General features: G+C 38.9%; 1 protein-coding gene across 1 annotated transcript; it reads left to right on the forward strand.

The window, feature by feature from the left end:
- Nucleotides 1-1,447: 1,447 nt before the first annotated feature.
- Nucleotides 1,448-24,136, forward strand: LOC145441716 (uncharacterized). The gene is made up of 6 exons (XM_080319651.1): nucleotides 1,448-1,474; nucleotides 2,118-2,364; nucleotides 5,935-6,066; nucleotides 10,557-10,688; nucleotides 18,618-18,749; nucleotides 23,964-24,136. Exons 1-6 carry the CDS (start codon nucleotides 1,448-1,450, stop codon nucleotides 23,969-23,971), a joined length of 678 nt encoding a protein of 225 aa, XP_080175777.1. The 3' UTR covers nucleotides 23,972-24,136.
- The last annotated feature ends 646 nt before the right edge of the window (nucleotides 24,137-24,782 follow it).

The raw sequence follows: 24,782 nt of genomic DNA on the forward strand, positions 1-24,782 counted from the left end.
GCCATAATCGCAATTTATTATCAATTCAACTTCCAATCGAAGTATACGGCACCACCGCAACGAATCGTAATGTATTGAGGATTTAGAGCAGTACGTGCATCAATGCTTGGAGCCGGTTTGAAATTTCCGGCCTTGAAATCATTGTACATAATGTAAGAGTCACATGAAATGATTGTACCATTGGATATATCCTAAGTGAAGCAAGACTGCGTGGGCATTGCATGGTTCTTGCGAAAATTGAGATGTAGGCCTACACCATTTTCAGAATGAAGCAACACGGTGTGTCACCAGCAACGCACAATTTCAGTGTTGTCAGCCAACAGCTGCTACAGTTGAACGTTCTTTCTCCATTCTTATTCTTGTTGTTGTTTGTATATTCATGGTGTTTGACGACTACAATGGTCATTTACACCAGGCCGATATTCTTTATTTTCGATTCCGTATCCGCCTAGTATCTGCCGATTTGCAGCACGGTTTACTTTTATGCTTTTTGTAAGACACCGCTTACGCGGATGAGAAGGCGAGGAGGATCCTAAATGAACCTTCAACACTTGGGTAGGAATTCTGGAGTCGACCTCTGTCGGACTAGAACCCACAACCCATTGGTGTTGTAGCTGTGGATTATCCTACTACGCGATCTCGCCACATCTCCATCCTTGGCAAGCTACTTAGTAAAGACAGACACTTTTTACCCGAGAATCAGAGATATCTAGAACTAGATATCTAGATATTCCTGCCGAGAATGCAGGAAAGTTTCTTTCGCTGTACTACAACAAATTTTAATTATTTTGACCATAGTAGGCCTACGTCATGTACTGGAATTCATCATAGGGCCAGATTTTGTTAAAATAATATATAATATTTTGTCATGTAAAAATTTGTCAGTTTTTGCGTCAAAAAAGTTTTACAAAGTAGTACAATTCTAACATTTTTTGGGAAAACACCTGATTTGCATACGTTGGGTCAAAATTTGGTAAAATTCAGTTTTTTAAGGTAAAAAAATGTCAAAATTTAGATTTTTCAAGTCAGAATCTTTCGTTTTTAGGTAAAAACATCGCCCTAGTAATGAGCCAGCACACCACGTCAAGGTTTGAGCCACTCGCCTAATTAGTTCATAGACCTATTATTGCATGGTTGCAAGGATAAACTGCATCAAAACTAAGTACCTCTACCGCATGCAGAGACTTGATGATTATCGGAATATGGGACTTTTCTAATAAATGCATAGATTTGAGGATTGACTAAAGAGTCCCCAAAAGTCACCACTGGATATGATGAGCCATGTAGTAATCGCGAGCACTAATTGACTTGTTTTGCGAATTAGGGATTTGGAAAGGTATCACGTAACAATTCAAAACACAGACCTTATAATGCGTAATGTGACAATGGCAACAAAGGAGGTTTGAACTAAACTTAATTGCTACTCATACTTTGCTACATTGACAATATGTTGAATCTGGGTTACGCATGCGAGGTACGCAGCCAGCGTAATCGTGGAGTATTAATTAACAGGCTTCAAAGTAAACGAATTTTCTGTCCATTTGATAGAGTCTATGGTTTTAGTCCACGAATAAACACTCAAAAAGCAGGTTTTATGATTTGAATTCCAAGCATCCGCTCGCGGGCAGCACAGAATAGTTCCGCGGGACGCACTTTGCCCAGGTCTGATATATAGCCTTTATACTTCTTTTCAGTCAATAAACTTAATAAGGTTCAAATATACTCCCATTGTGTTTTGAATAGGCAATAAATCCCTTCAGGCGGCAATCATCTCCCCGATTTTCATGATGATAGCGTGGCGATCTATATCGTTTTGTTGTTTAGAAAAGGTAATGCACCATATTTGACTAGTTCGGCTCGTTCGTGATTTAGCCCAGTGCTCTTCACCTGCGGTATGGTGTGCTTGGATCTGTATGACTTCTGAACACTCGTATGTACGAAGGGGTGCATATTGTTTATATCCTGCGGGTGAAGCTCGTGGAGGTGCCGACCTAAAGAGTCTCTTAAATGGGCCATGACAACTGACCAAGTGACCAGTCATGGGCGACCTGTAGAGGTTTTTGTTAATACGGCATATGGATGTGTAATTTTGTAAATCGTATTTAACATGTTAAAAGCGATATCGTCTATTATTCTGCAAATTTTGCTTATATCCAAATTCAGAGCTGTTGCACATTGTTTTCAAAGCTGTAATCAAACATATTTGTTACAATTTCGCGTCTTTTATATCAGTATGCGACGAATGGACTGAGTGGGGTCCTTGTATCGGGGGATGTGATACTACCGGAACACAAACCAGGACATGTGAAATTGGAGGTCTCGAGGGTAATGAGGAAAATCAGGAGTGCGACACTGATGCATGTGGTGAGAATCATCCTTTTTTTTCGAACAATTCATTGACGCGATGAAATTTCCTCATTTCTATTTAGTACTAATCCCTATTTTAGGCCTATCCACAATACAAATTCATACCAGGATGTGATATTGTGAGACACATCGTGTTTAATGTATAGTGGTCGGATGACTGGAATCACGTTTTCCAAATGTCTTGACTGGACTTGATTCATTGCACTAAAAGAACTTAACTCGTACGCGACTCATCGGGATGGATTGACTCGGAGACATATTCTAGCTAGATTGACTTTCCACGTTATCATTGTTGTTCGTAAAGCCAGGTTAAACGCATCATCTTTTTTTATCGGGGGAATCTACTCGTGCAATTCTGCCGTCGGACTATATGATTGACAAAGTCATAAAATGACGTCATCATTTCGTCCAACGTTATCAATATATGTTTCGTCGTGACTTGACATTGTTTTACTCAGGCGCGAAGCCAGCCATGCATAGATAATCGCTGAAATACCTAATTTTTCGCGCCTCCGATGCGTCTATATGGTTGTTTTTGTCTTTGGCTAAATGTGTGAATGCAGGACAAGAGATACCGTAGCACTAAAAGGCGGCAGTCGTTACCCACCTATAACCGAGTTGCATCAAATTTATTCATGTATCGAACAGATTCCGCATTGGGCATTTGATTAAAACATGCAAGATGTCAAGCCGAGTCGGCAATTTATTTCTAACGCGAAATAGCGAGATCTCCAACGGTGTTGTAACATGACACCTAAAGTACCCTTGTTATCTCATACGATAGAAAAATCGGAGAAAAAGGGTATATAGGCGTATATAGGCGTCATCGTTCAATGAAAACACTCGCCGTGCATCAATTACGAATGCCCTATTATGCCATGAAATATATTACCTCTAGATTTGGGATTCAAAAATAGGTTATGCTAGTTTGGAAAGGGGGCTGTTTGGACACCCGAAACACCCCCTGGCTACACCACTGGTCTTACTAGTTTAGAAATGACAGGAACCAAATTCAACTAGTTCGGGTGAATGTACATTCTCGACCCATATTCAGTGATACATGCATATGAATGGATATGTAATTTTATATTGAAATCAGGCAATGCAAACTGAATATTATTATGTTCTTTATTCACAGTCAAACTGGTGAATACACACATAATGCGAGGAGCAACCTGCCCCCTAACGAAAATGGCAAGATTCAAGTAAACTTTAAAAAAATTCAGTAATCAAGTGAAATTGGTATTCCTATGCAATACATAGCGAAGTTAGATTACAGAATTGCGGTAATGAAGAATTGGCAAGGGTTGCAGAGGTAAATATGATCGAAAATGAAGAATCGAAATTACACAAAATATGCTGTGATCGGGGCCTACGTTATTCGTAGGCCCCGCTGTGATTTTCGGGTACAATTGCAATTTACGCCAGTGGTGCATTCAAGGTCTTCCAAAGGATATGCCAAGTGTCCAATAAAGCGATCTTCTGGATCATGTCAACGTTTCTCGGAATGTTTCGGATATATCCCATGAGTTTTTTGCTTGCGACCCCTGTATCGCCAATGACTATCGGTACAATGTTTATTTTGCATTACCACATTTCCTCACGATCCATTTTGAGCTGAGCGTATTTTGATTGTTTTTCTGATTTCTTTTATGATTCTATTATGTTTTGATCAGCTGGTACGGCCAATTCAATGAATAAGCATTCACTTTTCCTTTTTAGTTTGATTATCAGGTCCGGGCGGTTGCTCCTGATTTCGCGGTCATTTATAGCTGATACATCCCACAGAATTTTTAGTTGGACGTTTTCTGTCACTGGCGCTGAACTGCAATCATACCAATTTTGTCGAAGTGGTGATGTTGTTGTTGTCGTATTGAATTATGGTGCTAGACAGCAATGGCCGTGTGCACCAGGTCGATTATTTTTCCATTATTCAATTAAATGTTCCTTCCGGTCAGCAAAACAAATTCGATTGCCGGGATGATCATGGCGGGATGGGTGGTGATGTTAAAGTCTTCACATAGTCAATATTGACTTTATTCCACTGCTCCCTAAGAAAAATAGCGAGATTTAAGTAAACATTCAACATTTTACTTATACAGCCAAATTGATATTACTATTAGCAATACACGAAGCGATCAGATTATAGAATTGCGGTAGATGAAGAATTGGAAGGGGTGGCAGACGTATAGAGATGATTAAAATCACGGCATAGTGCTTATATCAAAAAAGATATTTGCACCACAAGCAATTTAATTTCATTAAGAACACAATTTATACGGTATAAATTTTGTAACAGACGATAAGAAATTGACAATATTAGGGTAATTTTCAATAATAATGATTTACCTCGTTTTGATGCAACTACAAATCGATTGAATATCCTAAAATATTGTTGTCAGTCAATAAGTTGTCCAAGTTTGGTGGAATGTCCATTCGGTATGCAGCGCCTTTGCTCGAGCGCAGACTGATATATAGTACTTGATGACTTGAAAAATCCGAATATTCACGACCTTGAGACATTTTAAATAGCATAACTTGACTGGATTCCAGATTTCTGATGACTCGAAAAGACTTGCGACTATAGAAGCGGGTGACTTGATCTAAACATCTAATTCATGTGACGATCAAACCCGATAGCTCGATATGAATCTAAGCAGACTGCCTTTCCTAATCATTATCTACGACGGCTGGGTGCAGCCAAATCCTAATCATGTTGCGCTTCTATGTGATATTTGAAAATCATTGCGATACGATGTAGAATGCCGTTTAGGAACTTGAACACATTTTCCGACTCAACATCAAAGTGAAAAGAATTGTGGTTAAAGATTTCAGGTTATTACTCCGACTTTTATTTATAACCTGGAAAGGCTCATTGTGACGAACGTGTTGTAAATTCTTTCGCAAATGCGAATCATCACATTGGCAATTCAGATCACGTGGGTTTAGAAGAAATCCGAATTTTACTTTAAACATGTATTTGTATATTGTATATACTGCACTGGCACTGTAATATTTTCTGAACTACATCATTCGATAACTTGATGTTAAGTCTGCCCTTTATTCTATTTGGTAACAAATCCACGCAGAATATTTACAATGGCAATACTCGGTTCTGTTGAATGGCTTACGTTAAATTAACATGCGTTACGCGGATTCACCCAGCTGTCCACATATGGCCTGCTTGAAACCAGGTTTCATAATTCTAGGCCAAGGGATTTTTTGACCTGTAGTAGAAGGTGTCACGGCACCTCATAGTGTTTGAACATATCCTGTACTTCGCGAGTTTGGTCCCATATTTGAGGTTCATCAGCGAAAAGAACATTCTATGTCTCGACAATTTTTTCTAATCATTCAGCATAGCGTGTTAGAGCACTTGTGGAATAGGTCGTTTTGCAAATTTTATTTAACATTTTAAAAGAGATAGGTTCTACCAGCATGGAATAGTTCCTGATTTGATAGAAAATTACATACATCGCGCATGCTCACATCACATCCGTTTCCTCCGACGTTATCATTTCTCATATATCAAACATATTTGTCAAAATTTCGACTCTTTTCTTTCAGTATGTGACGAATGGCCTGAATGGGGTCCTTGTATCGGGGATTGTGATACTTCCGGAACACAAACCAGGACATGTGAAAGTGGAGGCCTTGTAGGCAATGAGGACAGTCGGCAGTGTGACACTGATGCATGTGGTGAGAATCATCATTTTCCTGATTAACACTTCATTGACACGATGCAATTTTTCGTAGGCCTACTTCTGTTTACTTCAAATGCCTATTATATCCCTTATCTTATCTTCACATAATACAAATACATACCTATAACATGATATGATACACGTTGTGTAATGTAGTGGTGGGAAAACTGGAAGCTAGTTTACTAAATGGCTTAACTGGACTCGATTTACAGCAGTAAAATGACTTAACTCGGACTCGACTCGAGGAAATGGATTCAATGGGAGATATATTTTAGATTAAATTTTCAAGTTATCATTCTTCTTCGTAAAATCAGGCGATCAATACTATCATTTTTACTGGATTCTTTTTAAGATTGCATTTTCGATGCGGATAGTTTCATCAGCAGCGACATCTCTAACAAAACAACTTAGGCCGAATATTTTGGTTACAAATTTCCGCTGCCCATGAGTTTGGTCGCTGAGTATTTCTTATAGGGAAAGCAAAAAATACCATGAATTCCTATCGCACGTTCGTTTTTTGAGAATTGGGTATATTTCAAGGTAATGTGGGGGAATCTAAGTGTGCAATTCTTTTGTAAGATTCTGTGTTTGACTAAGTCACCAAATATCGCCATCCAAAACATCGCTGCTCGTTTGGTAACTCGGTCAAGGAAGCGTGATCACGTAACACCGATTCTTAGATCCCTTCATTGGTTACCCGTGAAATTTAGGTCTGAATACAAGCTTCTTCTGTACGTCTTCAAATGCATGGAGGGAAGTGCACCAGCGTATCTTCGTGAGCTAGTGTCAATGTATAATCCCGGAAGAGCGCTACGTTCTCAGTCGCAAAAGCTCTTGTCCGTTCCAAGAGTCAGAACATCGACCTACGGCGAGAGAACCTTTTCTTCCTCGGCCGCCATTCTGTGGAACAATCTTCCAATTTCTATCAGACTATGCGACTCGCTATATGTTTTCAAACGCAAAATCAAGACCGTTTTATTCACACGAGCGTTCGAACTAGAGTAGTGTTCATTCCGCCCTACAACTATGCACTTCGTCTTTTATACATATCGTTTACTTTTATATTTTATTGCCTTTTATGTACAGCGCCCTAGTGTAGTAATGATATATTGTTATATTCGGCGCTCTATAAATTATTATATTATTATTATTATTATTATCATTTCGTCGAACGCCACGAAGATATATTCCGTGATGACTTGTATCGTTTTATGTGTATCGGTCAGACTTCAGAATAGCGGTAGATGAAGAATTGAAAGGGGTGGCAGAGGTATAGAGATGATTACAATCACGTTGTGGTGCTTATAACAAAAAAGGTCTTTGCACTACAAGTTATTTATTTTCATTACCAACACAAGCTATATAGATCAGTGGTTCTTGATCTCCGGTCCGCGACGATTTCCCAGCCGGTCCGCCAGGTATATTCAAAGTTGATACCTTAATTTCAAGATGCATTTGGTTGAAGGCTTGTCCTTTGATAAAATATATAAAACATCAAATTTTCAACTGATTCAGAACTTATTGACGTAACATTAGGTCTGGAGACATGCTCGCTTTGACTTGAAGTTCAAGCCATGCAAGCGACCAGTAGCTTACAAGCTGACTCACTAAACCGCACAGTGTGCGCGATCTTTCGTTTTCGAATTATTCATTTTAAGCGGGACAGTGACTGCCGCACCCCACCCCCAAATTGGCGCGATACCAAGCTTGAAGAGCTCCAAAATTGTTCCGTGAATGAACATAAATTATCGAGTAATTTTTGAAACTTTATCCAACTTTTTTCAAATTCTTTACGCGCTTTGCTCGATTTAGTATCACAAAATATGATTATGCGTGCACTTCTACCAAGAAATACGCACGATATCTACAAATGGGCATTTCGGCTTCAGTCACATATTGAATTTTAGGCTTACATGGGACTCCGGAAAGTGTGCCAAAAATCGGCAACAAAAAAATCTTAACCGAAAGCGACTGCCCTTTGTTTACCAAAAACTTTGATATATAGGGTATATATATATCTAATTGTTCATCGGCGTCTAAAAGGATGGCGCCGAATCTTGCTGTCCTGGCAATCTGTACCCCATAGGACAAATGCAATGCCAGAGAGAAAAATTATTTGCAAGTGACGAAATAGCAATTTGGAATCGTGTGCATCTTCTAGTTTAGAACGCTTGGGAGATTTCAATATCTATTCACTGCATAACAGTCAGCAGGTCACGAAATGATAACATGCAACAGAGTAATTATGCCAACGGGCCCGCCCCAATATGTTTAATTATTAATTACATGCCCTAAATTTTCCAAGACGACACCTAACTCAGCTCTACCGGAAAATTTGACATTTCTGGGATACTTTCGAGGAAAATTTATAGCGATATTTATGCCATATACATGCAATTGTCTATATAATTGACCGATTCAGTCAAGAATTATACAAAATGTTCGCGCTCGATGTGTTAGGTGACATAAACTCTCTGCCTACACTGAGTAGAATGAATGTGCTCACAAATATTGGTGAAAACATCCATTCGACTGTGGGGTCTCGGGGGGCGAAACCCACCAGAAATTTGGTTCATTACCCTACGGGTGGTCCAGTACAAACGCTTATTTTTTACTGGGAGGGCTGTCGAAGTGATTTTCCGCTGATTTTGTGGAAGGCCAGGCATAGCTGTTTTCATGTGTTTTCGTGCGGGGCATTGTATTCGTATTAGCCAGAGTATTAGCATACGTCTGGTGGTAATGGATATTGAGCGAGGTAGCACGAGAAAGTGCTTGATTCGACTCGGAAAAACTTCTTTTTTCGGTATTGTCGAAGAGAAGAATATTATTCGAGCTAGTGTGGTCAGTTAAATCCGCGGCCTTCGGCACGTTTATCTTGGGAAGGCAATTTTACTTCGACTCAGCAGAATCATTACCGTAAAATTATATGGATGCCAGTATAGTGAAAATAATTATGTACTATATAAACCCTCAAAATGGTCTCTCTCTAGCACCATTATGCTTGCGAAAACGTTTGTATACGTTACCTTTTGGGTTGATTTCAATTTTTGAAAGTCCACCGGTCCGTCAAATATTTATTGAAATGTTACCGGTCCGTGAGGTGAAAAAGGTTGAGAACCACTGCCATATAGATTATCAATTTTGTAACGGACTATAAGAAATTAAAAATATCAGGTAATTATCAATAATAATTGTGCTATTTACCTTGTCCTGAATCAATTATAACATTGATTACATCTCCTAAAATATTGTTGTCAGTCAATAAGTTGTCCAAGTTTGCTGGAATGTCCATTCGCAGTGCAATAGATCTCAGTATCCGGCACCTCTGTTCGAGCGCATACTGATATATAATACTTAATGACTTGAAAAATCAAGACATTTACGGTCTTGAGACATTTTAAATAGCATAACATGGCTGGATTCCAGATATCGGATGACTCGAATACACTTGTGACTAAAGAAGAGGGTGACTTTATCCAAACATTGATTTCATGTGTCTATCAAACCCGATGGCTCGATATGAATGTAAGCAGACTGCCTTTCCAAATCATTATCTAAGAAGACCGGGTGCAACCGAATCCTAATGATGGTGCGTTTCTATGTGATATTTGCAAATCATTGCGGCACGATGTAGATTAGAATGACGAGTTGGGGACTATATTATAACACATTTTCCGACTTAACATCGAAATTAAAAGAATTGTGATTGAAGATTTCAGGTTATTACCCCGACCTTTTTGTTATAATCCGGAAAGGCTCATTGTAACAAACGTGTCGTAAATTCTTTCGTAAATACGAATAATCACATTGTCTATTCAGGTCACGTGGGTTAAGAAGGGATCCGAATTTTACTTGAAACATGTATAGGCTTTACTGCAGTAGCACCGTAGTATTCTCTGACACTAGTCGTTCGGAAACGTGGTGTTAAGTCTGCCCTTTTTTGCTATTATCTAACAAAACCGCGTTGAGTATGTACAATGGCAATATTCGGTGCTGCGAAATGGCTTAAGTAAAATGAACATGCGATACGTGGTTTCGCCTAGATATCTACATCAGACCGCTTGTATCAAGGTTTCATACTCCTGGGCCAAGTGATTTTTGACATGGCATGGGTAGAAGGTGCCACGGCACCTCAAAGTGTTTGAACATATGTTGTACTTCGCGAGTTCGGTCCCATATTCGAGGTGGGCTACATCAACGAGAAGAATATTTCATTTCTCGAGAATTTTCTCTAATCATTCAACATAGCGTGTAAGAGCACTTGTGGAATAGGTAATTTTGCAAATTGCATTTAGCATTTTAAAAGAGACATCTTCTATCACCCAGCAAGTATGTCAGATCTGATCGGAACCTATATGAACCGCGCATGCTCACATCACATCCGTTCCTTGCATTTATTTTCCTAGATTCAAGATGTTGCACATTGTTTTCCAAGTGGCAATCAAATCAATCATATCGGTTCCAATTTCTCTTCTTTTATTTCAGTATGCGACGAATGGACTGCGTGGGGTTCTTGTATCGGGGAATGTGAACTTCCCGGAACACAAACCAGGACATGTGAAAGTGGAGGCCTCGAAGGCAATGAGGACAGCCGGTCGTGTGACACTGGTGATTGTGGTAAGGATCCTCCTTTTCCTGATTAACACCTCATTGATACGATGCAATTTCCCGTACTTCTGTTTGGTCCTAAAACCTATTTTATTCCTAATCTTATCTTCACATAATACAAATACATACCTAACATGATATAATACACATCGTGTGCAATGTAGAGGGGGGGTTGGAATCACGAGGGTTCTAATGACTCGAGTCACGATTTTCTGGTGGCCCGACTTGACTCGAGTCATTTTCTCAAAATACGGAAATGACTCGACTCGACTCGGATCGATCTGTATATTGACTCGACTTGGACTCGAGTCATTGCGCATGACTCTAACCAAGTCATATGACTCGAGACTCAGGCGGCCAAGGCCGACATTACATTGTAATTTCGAATAATAGTAAAGTTACCACACTATTGGGATTTCGTCTTTTGGTACTAGTACTTGAAAATCCGACCAGAATCTGCTAGAAGTAAGTGAAATTAGTATATTATAAATGTAAACCATTCGATATCACCAAACAGAGTGATAACGAGTGGGTTTGGCAATACTTAAACCGGAAATTAAGCAGTCAACATATTGACTTGGACTCGGACTCGAATCACATATTTTAGAGTAAATTTTCAAGTTATCATTACTCTTCGTAAACCCATGGTATTAATACTACATTTCTTTTACTAGATTCCATTCAAGTTTTCCTTTTCGATATGGTTGGTTTCAAGAGCTGCGACCTCACTAACAAAATAAATTAGGCAATCCTGATTTAGCCGTCGTAATTGTTTTGATTAGCATTATAATATCATTCTAATTATGTATAAATATATTCAGTCTTTCTCATACGACCTTATTTGGAGTTTTCGTGGAACTTTTAGAATATTTTGGTAACGAATTTTCGCTACATGGCGCTATACTTCGCTCGGTGGGTATTTATAAGGGAAATCAAAAGATACCGTTAATTTTTGTCGTGTTAGTTAATTGGGAATTAGTTATGTTCTAAGGTAATGTTGGGGAATCTATACTTGTGCAATTCCTCCGTCGTATTCGGTCTTGACTATATGTCACAAAATGGCTCCAACAACTCGTCGTACGTCATCAAGATATATTCCGTGATGACTTGTATCGTTTTAGTATAGTTTAGAAATGGCATGAAACCAAATTAGACTGTTTTGGCGTGATCTAGACCAGTGCTCTTCAACCTTTTTCGACGTGGTACACCCTTTCAAGGTTTGCTCAAAACTCGTACACCCCTGTTCATTAGGGGTCTTCAAACATGACTATTTTTCTCAAATCGTACTGGCTACTTGATAAAATTGTTAGGTTACCTAAATTAAGCCTACACACCAAATTTGGTTCAATTCCAACTAGTAGCCGCCTTGCTACGGGAGAGGAAAATTTCTATTTACTATACAAAAATAAGTAACGACAAAAATTTGAAATTTTTCTGTTCACCCCATGAAAGTATTAGGTTGTCTATAAAAACTATGTTCTTTAAATTTGGTTCAATTCCGACCAGTAGAAGCGGAGGTATTGCGGTCAAAAAAAAATGGATTTGAATAAAATAGTATTTGGTCACAGAGTCTATTCGCAGCCAGTTAGGCAGCCCGACACGCAAATTTAGGCTTACAATATTTTGGAAATCTAAAAAGAGAACACTTTTTCAGAAATTTGAGACTTGCAAAACCGGAGAAGAATTCTAAAAAACCGGTGAATTTTTCCCACTTGGTGATCAATTGACTAAAGAAACGGTCATCATCTTTCCGCTCAGAGCTCAAAATATCGTTTTTCTCTCCGCATTGCTAGGTGGATGACTAAAAAAAGGTCAACCTTTCACTCAGAGCTAAAATCACAGTTTTTCACTCCGAAATACCCGCCGGAGCGTCACTTTTGTGCTGATTTACGGCATATCAATTTGCTCTAAATCTGACCTAAATTTTCAAAAAAGAGGACAAAATCTCAAAAAAAGAAGACAAAAGGGCGTCCTCCGAGGACACTTTCAAAAAAGTCAAAAAAGAGGACAAATCCTCTTAAAAGAGGACGTATATGGTAACCCGACGCAAATTGGAATTTATTTCGTGTCAGAGCAAAAACAGCATGATATAACGAACGATAATCAACCTAAATGTAACAGTATCGTGGGAAGAGTAGGTAAAGCTACTGCTGCAGAAGCGGTAATTTAGATCAGCTATGATAGCAGCAGGCGCACCAGCCTACTGCGCATCAGGCCTGCCACACACCACACACAGTCGATAGTAGCACATGGTCTGCAAGAGATGTCAGTAACCTCAGATCGTATGCCACTATACACAGTCTATTGTCGCTAATTTACATCACTTATAACAAAATACTAGATTGCAAATGTATGGCGAAAGATTGGACATACAATCGGCATTTTAAAACAAAAGGGTTTCGATTGTCAATATGGAAGCTGTTTCGACCCTGGCTAGCTACGTCACTTCATTTATGTGCATTGCGGTATTTATTAGCGTCGGGTAGGAAGCACGGATTCAAAAAGTCTGAGCTATCGCGGCGGTTTCCTCACAAATCAATAAAATACAAATGACTATAGCTGAACACATGTTTGTTAACTGCATACTTTACAACACCAAACGGAACCATTGGTCTATTGCCGACGGCTAAATGAATAGAAGAAATATTTGCTTATGACATCACAATCAAGCGGTGTACAGTATTACACTTGCGATAACATTGTACCATATTGCTCGTTAAGACGTTAACCTGTGCGACAACCTGTCTGTACTGACCTATAAACCGGCATTTGTGATAGCTAGTCATCGGCTCATTGTTACTCGGATCTGGTACACCCCTGTACACCCCATCCGAGTGGTACACCCTTTGCGAATTCTGGTACACCCTAGGGTGTACGACCACCCCGGTTGAAGAGCACTGATCTAGACCCATACAATGCATGCAACCTGCCTCCTAAGAAAACTGGCAAGATTGAACTAAACACATTAAAATTTCGACGATACAGTCAAATTGTTATTACTACGCAATTTATTGAAGAGGTTAGACTAATGAATTGCGGTAGATGAAGAATTGGCAGAGGGTTGCAGAGGTAGAGATTAGTGGTGGCTTTTAGGGTGTGCGGTCGCCCGGGGGGGGCCCTGTTTGAAGGGCCCCCGTCTTTGGTTAATTATCAAGTCTCTGCACGCAGGAGAGGTACTTAGTTTTGATGTAGGCCTAGTCTATCCTTATAACCATGCAAAATTAGATCCTAATCTAGCGCCTGGTTCAAACTTTGACGTGGTGTGCTGGCTCATTACTAATATCAGCCGATAGCTTTCCTGATTAGTGTGGGTATATTTCGCCTGCAGCAGTTGTATCGCTATTCTATTATTTCACGCTACATGGCATACATCTTCAACATAAAGATATGAGCTATAGTTTACTGGTTTACTTCTTTTATAATTTGACAATGTATGAAAAATGAAGGCTCAAGAGCTAGAGCAATTCAACATTCCGGCCTGCTTGAAAGCCTTGTCATAGTGTCATATACACATCAGGCAATCCCATCCCATATGGGGCACTAATATCAAGTTTGTAACAATAGATGTGAAAGGGGGGTCTGGGGGGCAGAGCCTTCCAGAAGTTGCGAATACACACTTTATAGGGGGCCGGAAGTCTCGCATAGCCCCCCAGTCGTAGGGCCACCCCTGGTAGAGATGATTTAAATCACGTTATGGATGCTTATAGCACCAATGGCCTTTGTACCACAAGCTGTTTAGTGTTTAATTTCTTCAGTGCCACAAGCAATACATCAGGGGTCATAAACCTATGTCTCGCGACCCATATATGGCTCTCTTGAGTATAGGATATGGCTATTTGACATTTTTTTCATTTTTACCAAATTTATCAATTTTGCAGCAGCTTGGTAATAAAGTTTCATAACGTTCAGATTATATCTTCTTGTGGCAGCATAAAAGCGACTTAAGTCAAGACAGTGACGTAGCCTATCCAGGGTTAGGGGCAGCCGCTAGCGACCAATATCTCTCACGAATCCGATATGCTTGATATCACGCGCCGTGAAATCTTTAATTGCCACATATACGTTGGCTGACGAATAAGAATAGCATATAGATCAGAGATCTCAAACACGCGGCGGTATTTTGGATTTTGAATTATTCGACAATATGTAACTGAGAAATATCTTGTTTTTTTTTAAATTTGAATACCGGAAATTTGCCCCAAAACTACTCAAACTTCACTATGACATCACTTTCAAACGTTACCACGCAGTGGAAGATCAATGAATACTTCGGCGATTGGAAATTTCTATTGCTATGTCACATTAATCATTATATTCAAGTTGTTATAGATCTTTCCAATATTCGAAGGTAACTGTAACGCTGATTTGATTTGACTTAGGTAATGGCATGATCAATAGATAGCCTTGTCATCAGGAGTATGCCCGAAACCTGGACTAAAATGTTGTACTGCTCCAATACTCAGATATCAGATCAATCTTTGTAAAATTCTAAAATATTCTACCTATAATTGTGACACGTCAAATGTCCGCTAGCTGAAAAATTATATCGCGACAGCTTTTACGGTGTCCTGATGCATTTGTACTATAGCATGGTGTCTACAACTGAATATACAGCAACTATGCCCAGTATACAGCAACAATTTTATTCAAATATTTTTAAATGTGATTTTTTTCGTGTCAGGCGTGAATTCACAATTGTAAATCACATTTTCAAGATGCGTGTGGAATCTCAGTCTGTAGGTCCCGTTAAATAAGGTCTACTCGGAAATACATTGAATTTCCATATTATTGGTGCTGCGGCACGCGGCACCATCAAAAATTAGGAAATTGGCCCGCGAGAACATTTGAGTTCGAGACCTCTGATATAGATGGTGACGCCTATATGACAATGCAGTTTTCTAATACGCATTGTCTTACAATTGATTTCTGAAGGTGACTCGAGTCGAGTCAAGGCACTCGTTTTATGGAGGTGACCCGAGTCAAGTCAAGTCACAATTCAATTCAAATTGAATTTCCGACGTATGAGTGATGATTCAAAGTCATTGCATTTTGCTCGCTGCGTGAAAAACTAATTAATTGATCTTTGATCATATATCTTTAATCAAATAACGAATATAAAGTTGAATACATCCACAAAGGCTTTGTATCAATCACACACTCCTAGAAATGCTAATAAAATATGTGAGCAACTGTACATATACAGTTAGGGGAGATGTGGTACCGATGGATCACTGGGACCGAATATCCTTTGAAAATTCTCTATGATAATACTCCGTGAACTTGTCTACAATTGCTTGCTGGCAAAATCTTTCCTCACATACAAAAAAATTTGACGTGCGCAAGCTATGGGGTCTCTCACAGATGTTTTTTGTTTTGGGGGGTGTAAAGTAAATTTATATCGACATATACATTTTTCTTTGTAACCTTCAACACGAACAAACCAGCAATCATTTTTATTGTGAAGTGCAGGGCTTGTATCAGGCTATATAATGGCACCTATTATTTTTTTCAGTACTTTCCTTGAGTGGAATTTTTTTCGATTCATGTATAAAATGCGTAGGGTGGGGACCGATGATACAATAGCCAAATCAAGCAAAAGAATCAAGCATACTAATCATAAAACAAATGAAACATGCCTACGTACAGAAAATATTTATGTAATAATTGCATATGATGTTTTATCGCTATAACGAGGTATTTAGAAGTCACACTGTCGATTTTCGGGCAATATGTATGTACCCTCAAATTTATAAGTCCGAGCCTAAATCGAAACGTGATTTTATGACAACATTTGAGTTAATATTTATTCTATTTTTTGGCGGTTGCGATCAAACATTCTTCTTTGGCTTACTGTAGCTTAGATTATAATACTGAACAAGAAAAGGTGTCACATCTGAGGTATTTAGGGTATATGTGTCATAGGCCCCCGGGTTGTGTGCCATTGGACCCACCGGGTGGGGACCGATGACACGTTCGAGCAACAAATTTTGAACGTCCATAAATATTTTTCGAAAAGACGGATATTCATGTATATGTGCGCGATAGGTAGAGCTTGTATCAAGGTGCTGAGCCAGCAAAAGACCTGCTGTTTTCGGCTGAACATTTTGGGGCCAGCGATCATTTTCCAATTTTTGATCCATCGGTACCACATCTCCCCTACATGCTACATGCTACAGTCTGTAATCATCATCCAAATTGAGGATCGAATACGAAGACTCGAGAAGCTGAAACAAATTGATATGGTACAGCACACTATCCACCCATCTACACCTCGTGGAGAATATAAACGCATAAACTATATCCGTTTGATTTGCATCATTCAAGAGGATTGGTAAAGGTGAGCGCTGTGCAATGTAAGCACAGATATACTTAACCATTACATTGATCTACTTCTACTACTACTACGACAACGTAAGCAGTGATTATTTCGTTTGCGGTCAATTGATTTATGATGTGGCAATGGGCAATGGAGGATCAGTGGCATGCACAATCAGTGACTGATCACTGATCAGTGACTGATTGCTGTCACAAGTGACACGGGCGTGTCGCGAACAGCACGAACATACACAAGATACAGTGATTTATTCGACACTGTTTACTTTATGACTTGAAATTGACTCGTAAATTTTGCTCCGAGTCACGAGTCAATCCACATTTCTGAAGAGTTGAGTCAAGTCAAGTCAAGTCATACAAAAAGTAGATTCACACATTTATTGTTGTCTACAATAGTTGGAAATCTAAATGCTAATTTCCTTGAGCCCCGAAAGATATCATATGGCTATCACTGAAGTACAATTAAATAGATGTAACTGGGAAGAGATTCGTGTAACGTGAGCTTCGCATGCGCAAATATGACAACCAGCATGATTAGTACGGTTTTTTACAGAGAAAATACGAAGCACGTGACGAATCCCATGCGGTGACTTCGATTTAGTGCTACAATGACGTCATGAGTTTTTAGAGTTGTCGACCGATGTTATGAAGGGAATATGTCGTACACGCCAAGGTGGTTTAGATACCGCGTTCAACGGAAGATGTCCAGTCAGGAGATTTATGTCAAAATCGGGCTTAGTGTATTCTATTTCCTTTATAACATCGGCTGACAACTATATAAAGTTCGATCTCTACGTCACTGCTGGAGCGTGATGCAACTGTGGAAATTTCAATACATTACCGCTCCATTACGGTGGCGTTGTGAAGAAAACGGCTGCGGCCAAAATTTTTCTTTCGTTTTTCCCTTCAATTTGAGACCACATCATTTTTAGAGTGCAGTGCCCCTTTAAGATAAGTCAATAATATTATATTCCAACTGATTATTTTTAATTTAAAATAGGTGGTTGACATAAAACTGATTCAATCAATGCAACATAATTTGAGTATTAGGGTAAATACTTATATACATGATATCCGTGAAAGTATCCAATTATGATAAATCTAATACACCGAAATATAATTATGTGGATGTATTTTGATTTAAACAGTCTTCCACGTGTCAAAATAATGAGATTGTATTTCTGAACTTTATAGTACGAATGAGCCGATTTTTTATCTAGCTCATACAGCGAAAATATGAGATTTTAGTCAAAATAGCCCCATGGATTATCTCCAAATATAGAGCCAATTTGGAAAAAACAAGGTCATATTTGGAGCCAGTGCCCTTCAGAACCCCCAAAACCACTCTTACTTTGTCTGCCTAAAATTATGTGTTGACCAGTGTAATTTTCTCTGATCGTTCAGCGTAGCGTGTTGTAGAAATCACGGAATAGGTAGTTTTGTAAATTGTATTCAACATCCTGTAAGTATTTCTGATCTGATAGGAGCCTTCACATCACATACGTCGTTTCCGAACTTTATATTTTGCATGTATTTTGAATATTCTATTCAAAATTTGTTTTAGCATAGTCTATTAGTTAAAATTAATTTCGTGTCTTCATTCAGTATGCGACGAATGGGCTGACTGGGGAGATTGTATCGCGTTATGTGACGATTTTGGAGAGCGAGAAAGACGATGTACAAGTGGTGACCTGCTGGGCTATTATGATTCCGAGGATTGCGAAGGTGATCCATGTGGTGAGAATCGTCATTTTTCTTGGTTTCTGTTTATTTCTAATTCATATTTTATGCAAATATATCTCTCATCTTCACACAATACAAATGCCTAACATTATCTGAAACACTCCGTGAGGGATGTGAAACGGTTTATACCAGAAGAAGGCAATTATATATTTCAGGCGGGCCAAATGAGAAGCATTATTACATTTTTATCGCAAGCTGCTTAGTGGATGTGTTAGACTTAAGCTATGAGAGAATGCGGGCTACTTTACAAAAAAAATGTTTTTATTCATTCAGCGTCAGAGCCGTTTCTGGGGTTTTCAAGGTCGCTGATTACGAATATCACATTAGTTTTGCCAGATTGGCTCTAGAAAAGAAGATATTCATACTCCTAAAAAAGTTTAAAATCACTGTATTTACTCTTGAATATTTCAATTGGAAGGAAGGAAATCTTAGATTTTTGTACTTTTATACTGCGCATAAATAGATAATTGACTATGATGAACACCCATGTCGTTCTCAGTTATTCCATCAATATTAACATGACCTGATGCGAAAACTTTGTGTGTTAAAAAAGCAGTTTGCCTAGCCTAAAAATCGTACTTTTGCACAATGAAAATATATTTTCTCCTGTCCAATTGGTAATTCTACCAAGATGAAAGAGGAGTATGAGCTACCAAGTTTATCCCTGGAAAGCTTAACTAAAATACTGATATGCGTCTCATCTCTTTTCACTAGTAAATGGATAATTATTCGCCAAGCCAACAAAGTGGGTATACCTGGTAGGCCTATCCATATCAAACGAGAATGTTTCCGGAGTCTTTGATGGATCTCAGATTCGAATACGGACTAAAGAGTACAATTTCATATTAAGAAAGGTGCTGACTGCATTGAATCCATTCTAGGTTGCAGTAAAGAAAACTTTTGGAAGATCACGAAGCACCCAAATACGAATAGTTGGTCCGATGATTGGCATTATTATCGCAACACATATGCCACCAAAATTGCAAAACTGATTTTTAATGAACATACAACATCCAGCATAGTCATTTCCATTTAACCACTCATCTTGAAATTATTCTGAAATAGCGGTTATGTACACATCACAAAAGAATATGGATTTTTTCAAACAAATCTTTTGAAAACCCCTAACAAAACATCTCTAAGCAGCAATATCTTTGTATCCGTAGGCTATTGGAAATTAAAGTGAATTTGCACAGTGGAATATTTTATCTCAGACGGCCATTCTGTTTATTTGAGTCCCGAAGTTTTAGCAGTTATAAAGCGAAACTGCCTCGTGATTTCTCTAATTAGAAAAACAACACAAATTAGGTTATTAACCATTTTGCAAATTTGGAGGGTTCGCGGAAACCCAGTTGAGAACCACACTGTCTTAAAAAGACCCTATTCACCACAAAATAAAATGACGGGTTTCTCTCCAGCTTAAGTAAACAAATAATTACTGCTCCAAATCTTCATTTGGTGTCTGCCTTCAGCCTGCACCTTGATATTTTAAGATGCCTGTTCATCGTTTTTGGGTGACCGCAACTCACGTGCAGTGCACTGATCGACTTGTTTAGCGGATTATCGATTGGAAACGTATGATTTGACAAAAAGCATATCCCGAGTAATTCGTGATGTAACAATGACAACAATCAAGTTTTGAACTATCTGGAAACTTTTAGTTTCGACTTTAATTGTTACGGCATACTTTGCTATATTTGCATTATTTTGAATCCAGATTATACGACCGATACAACTATTACGTAGGTTGCGTACTGCAATCTCCGTACACACAAGCATGCTTAAATAACTCGCTTAACGCATTCCAGTTCAGTTTAGACATACTATGGTTTCAATTCACACATTAGTATTCAAAAGTACGTTTCATGTTATAAATTTTAGACTACCGTTCGTTGGCCAGTCTGAATCGCGTCGCGGGCCGCACTCTGCCCAGGTCTGGTTAATACTGTTCCTCATCATTACATTGCATTTATTTAATACATCAGATTATCATCAGATTGTACATCATGGCATAACCTATAAAATAGATAGATTATGTCTTTGAGAAAGGATATATAATCAAATCTAGGTATTTGTGTTGAATAAGATATTAGGCGCATAACAATTAATTAGTGATCATTAGGGTGGTTTGTTTTACATAAAAACCGGAAGATTTTGACATTTTTTGACCTTACAAATCTTAATTTTGACCTAACGGTCAAACTACTAATCTTCATTTCTGGTTGGAACTGTCTGTCCTTACGAAGTAGTTTGGTCTGAAACAAACTTTTTTGCCTCAAAAACTGACAAATTTTTACATGAAAAAACTTATTTTTAACGAAATCTGACCCTATGAAGAATTCCAGTATAGTTACATTACGCATTATGGTAGAAAAAATTAATTCTTTTGTAGTACAACGAAAGATACTTTCCTACATTCTCAGGTAGAAAGTGTCTGTCCTTATTAAGTAGCTTGCCAAGAATGGAGAAAAAACGTTCAACAGCAGCAGTTGTTGGCTGACAACACTGAAGCTGTGCGTACAATGCTGGTGAAAAACCGTGTTGCTTCATTCTGGCAATGATGTCTACATCACAATTTTTCATCTTGATATAAGAACCAATACCCACACACGCAGTCTTGCTTCAGTTGGGATATTGCGGTACGTTGAGCATATATAGCACCTGTCAACCTATATTTTTCATTTGAATCTTTATGATTCACAATGAGCGGACAATAGGCCGTCTACAAAGGTAGGCCTATAAACAGGGTTGCCATCAACATGTTCCAAAAAATAAGGACAGTTGAGAAATTACATTAGCATGAAAAAGCGTTTTTGTACATACTTTGTATTTATACGAGCCGTGGCATATCACATTCCATATTTTTCGACAGAAACAATCTGCTCCAGCAACTCCTTGTTATTAGATAGTGCTTCCTGGATCTCACGACATATCAGGTCTAGGTTTACCTTTACTCAGGGCCGAAGCAGCACTTCGTCAGCCCCCCCCCAAAAAAAACGTTGGGCTTGGGCCTCCCCGTAGGGTGATTAACCAAACTTCCTCACCTCGTTATGATTAGAGGAGTCAACTAAGATGGAAAAAGGCCGTACACCAAGTTTAGACGAAATCATTTTTTGAGGGTATGGAGCAAGAACTCCACTAACAATGCTTGTAGTCTTGGTCTTGGCCGAAGAAAACTCATTTGCGATGTTGGAATCGGGGAATATTGCTTTGAACAATTGCGATGTGCAATCGTTGCAGATTGTTGGTTGATTGCGTTGTTGCGTTGATTGCTGGTGCTTGACAGTATGGAATGCCCAGGTTCCATCTGCAGCAGCTGCCTTGTAGTCTGTGGTGGTTGGTGCTGATCGACTTGTGGAAAAATTATTCATCGACTGGCTCAAATTAATTATTATGACACACTTCTTGTGTTTTGGGGTATCAATGTGAGTTGAAATAGCGGTCTTTCCTATGGCCTCCAGGTTAATGTCACAATTGCAGATATTGCAGTGTGCTTAACACTCGCCCTTCAAACTTCGTTAGAAACCTTTGAATTCTCTCTCAAAATAATCGTAACGAAAAACCTTTTTACGCCTGCTCATTTTAACTAATCAGATTAGCTTTATTAGTAGCTAAAACCATATGCGCAAGTGCAATATAATTGAGATAAATTTATCCATGAATTATAGCTTTACTACTTTTTAACCTAATGTGTCGACTGCACTGCGGCTTTTTTCACTGCGCAATAAATGCTGCCTTCCCGACAGCTTGAGCTTATTCTGCTGTAGACCACACAGCAGGAACCTGGTACAGCTGTTTACTGCCAAAATTCCGCTGCGGTAGCTTGGTACAGACGAAACTGTTATACTACCACCATGTGCCCTAACTATTTCACCACCAGCAGACAAATGTTATGGTGTGTACGTCACGAGAGTTCCTTTCATTTATGATGTCATAAGATCTCAACGCGAAAGCACAATTTGAGAATATTATGCAACACAGATACCATAGGGAAACGATCGAAGTTATGTAGTGGTTGAAAATAAGACAAAATAAGGACGCAAGTCGAAAATAAGGACATTTCTTAGAAATAAGGACAGTTGAGTTTTCTAAGACGTGGCGCTTCAAAATAAGGACAAATCTTAGAAATAAGGACGGTATGGCAACCCTGCCTATAAAGTAGGCTACAAGCTGTAATGTATAATGTGAAGTGATAACTTCACCGACAGTGCAAAATCTACGATACCAACGAAATGCAGGTTGCAAAAAAGTTTTAACTTCGATAAAATTGTGACATTTTTCGACCTAACGCTACAATTTTGACCCAATTTTGACTTTTTCTTGACATGTCAAAAAAAATATCACCCCATAGTCATCATATTGATGGAAGCTGATACTGTATTTTGACGTATACATCGCGGTTAATGCCGTTGTTGGATGATTCGAATCAAGTTTTCTGGGTCTTTTGACAGGACTCGATTTACTGCACTGATTTAACTACTATTCTGGCAATGTCATTTGCAGGCAGTGGTGTTGGCAGGAAGACGAAAAAGCTGTTTGTGATTCAATTAACGTAGTGACGCCACCTGACATTAAATATTCTTGATCATACGAAGTCGAACCTCTTAGGGCTAGTGAAATTTACCTTCATGATGCTCGGCTGAATCGTTTGAACTTTTCGTCACACGAAGGTCGACTACTGTGTGATGTGACTCGCAGCTTCTTGTACAAGTTATATAATGTAGGTTGTTTTGTTTGGAGTACATCCATGTTAAATTTATTAACTGGTACGGTGTTAGATGGCCTATTCTTATTCAATTTGAGTAATATGTCAAAGGCCCATGCTAAATTTTCAATAAATTTATCAATCGCGCAGAAATGTTTCGGCCATCCTTCGCAGACGTGGAATTAAGCAGCTCACATTAGACTTGAACTAGGTTGGAGCCTGCAACCGACTGTTGATATGATAGTCTGATTAGAGCCGGAAACTATATGTAGACTAAATATATGTACATATATCCTAATGCATAAATCGTTTAGTAGTCGAATAATATGATTCGGCGCGATGTAAGCTCGACTCGGCCCGAACATCTTTGGTACAGTCATTAAAATATTGGAGCACCACACCACGAAAATATATGGAAAGTGGCGCTGGAGTGATTAAAAAATGCTGTTCTAATGAAACAGTAGTTTGGATCTGTTGTTTTATTCTTATTTCATGTCTTACAGGGCGATGATCTGGGGTGTGGACAAAACTGACAACAATCGCCAACTTCACGGACTGCAAATATTTGAAGGCCACGTATTAACACCTTTTGTTCTGTGGCATGGGTTATTCGCTATTCTCACCTCTTCTCGGTCGTTATTTCTATTAATAAAGATCACCTCGCAATGGTGCAAACTATGGGGATGATTTGAACGTGAGACTTACATTCGCGTTACGTGTGTGAACCTCATATATTCGGAAGATCGCGTTCGCAAACCAACCATGGTAGGCTTTGCACTGCGAACATCTTTGGTTGTAATTTCTTCCATTTCCACTTCCCGCCGCTCTTTGCATAGCGCTGGCAGCCTGAAAAGAAAATCCACACTGAATGAGCATGCAACGTGCCAATTTCAGAAATTTATTTGCTTTGTCAGAAAAGTCTGTTCGAAAGTTTCATCTTTCCGTTAGTGAATATTTAGTGACTCTCTAGCTCAGGGGAGGCCAGCCTTTTTGCCATTCACGGCCGCATTTCGACTACTTATGTAGCCTACGGCCGCATTCCAGGGCACAGTCGTAATGAACTAGCTGGACGCCAAATACCCAAGTTAAAGTTGCTATGGACATTTTCGGTGAACTCCGGACTAAGCTAATTAATGATATAGGATTACTATACGCAGCAGAGTCGCGAGTGGTGACTGCGTGACCATGTTACGGGAGGGTTAATAGTCGCGGAGTTTCACTGAATAATTTCGTCATTAATATTAGTAGTTTTATATATTACTATCAAAAAGTTATCCTTTCTTAGCCCATGTTATCAGATTCACTGGTAAAATTGATGGAGA

This window comes from Botryllus schlosseri, chromosome 6 (genome assembly GCF_051294905.1).
Source record: "Botryllus schlosseri isolate E-star chromosome 6, Bs_hap1, whole genome shotgun sequence".
Lineage (NCBI taxonomy): Eukaryota > Metazoa > Chordata > Ascidiacea > Stolidobranchia > Styelidae > Botryllus > Botryllus schlosseri.

Bases quoted from the DNA above. Each gene is read 5' to 3' on its own strand.
- LOC145441716 (XM_080319651.1), top strand. From the start codon at position 1,448: ATGTTGAATCTGGGTTACGCATGCGAG. The intron at 6,067-10,556 runs GTGAGAATCATC...CTTTTATTTCAG, and splicing joins GTGTGACACTGATGCATGTG to TATGCGACGAATGGACTGCG. The intron at 10,689-18,617 runs GTAAGGATCCTC...GTCTTCATTCAG, and splicing joins GTGTGACACTGGTGATTGTG to TATGCGACGAATGGGCTGAC.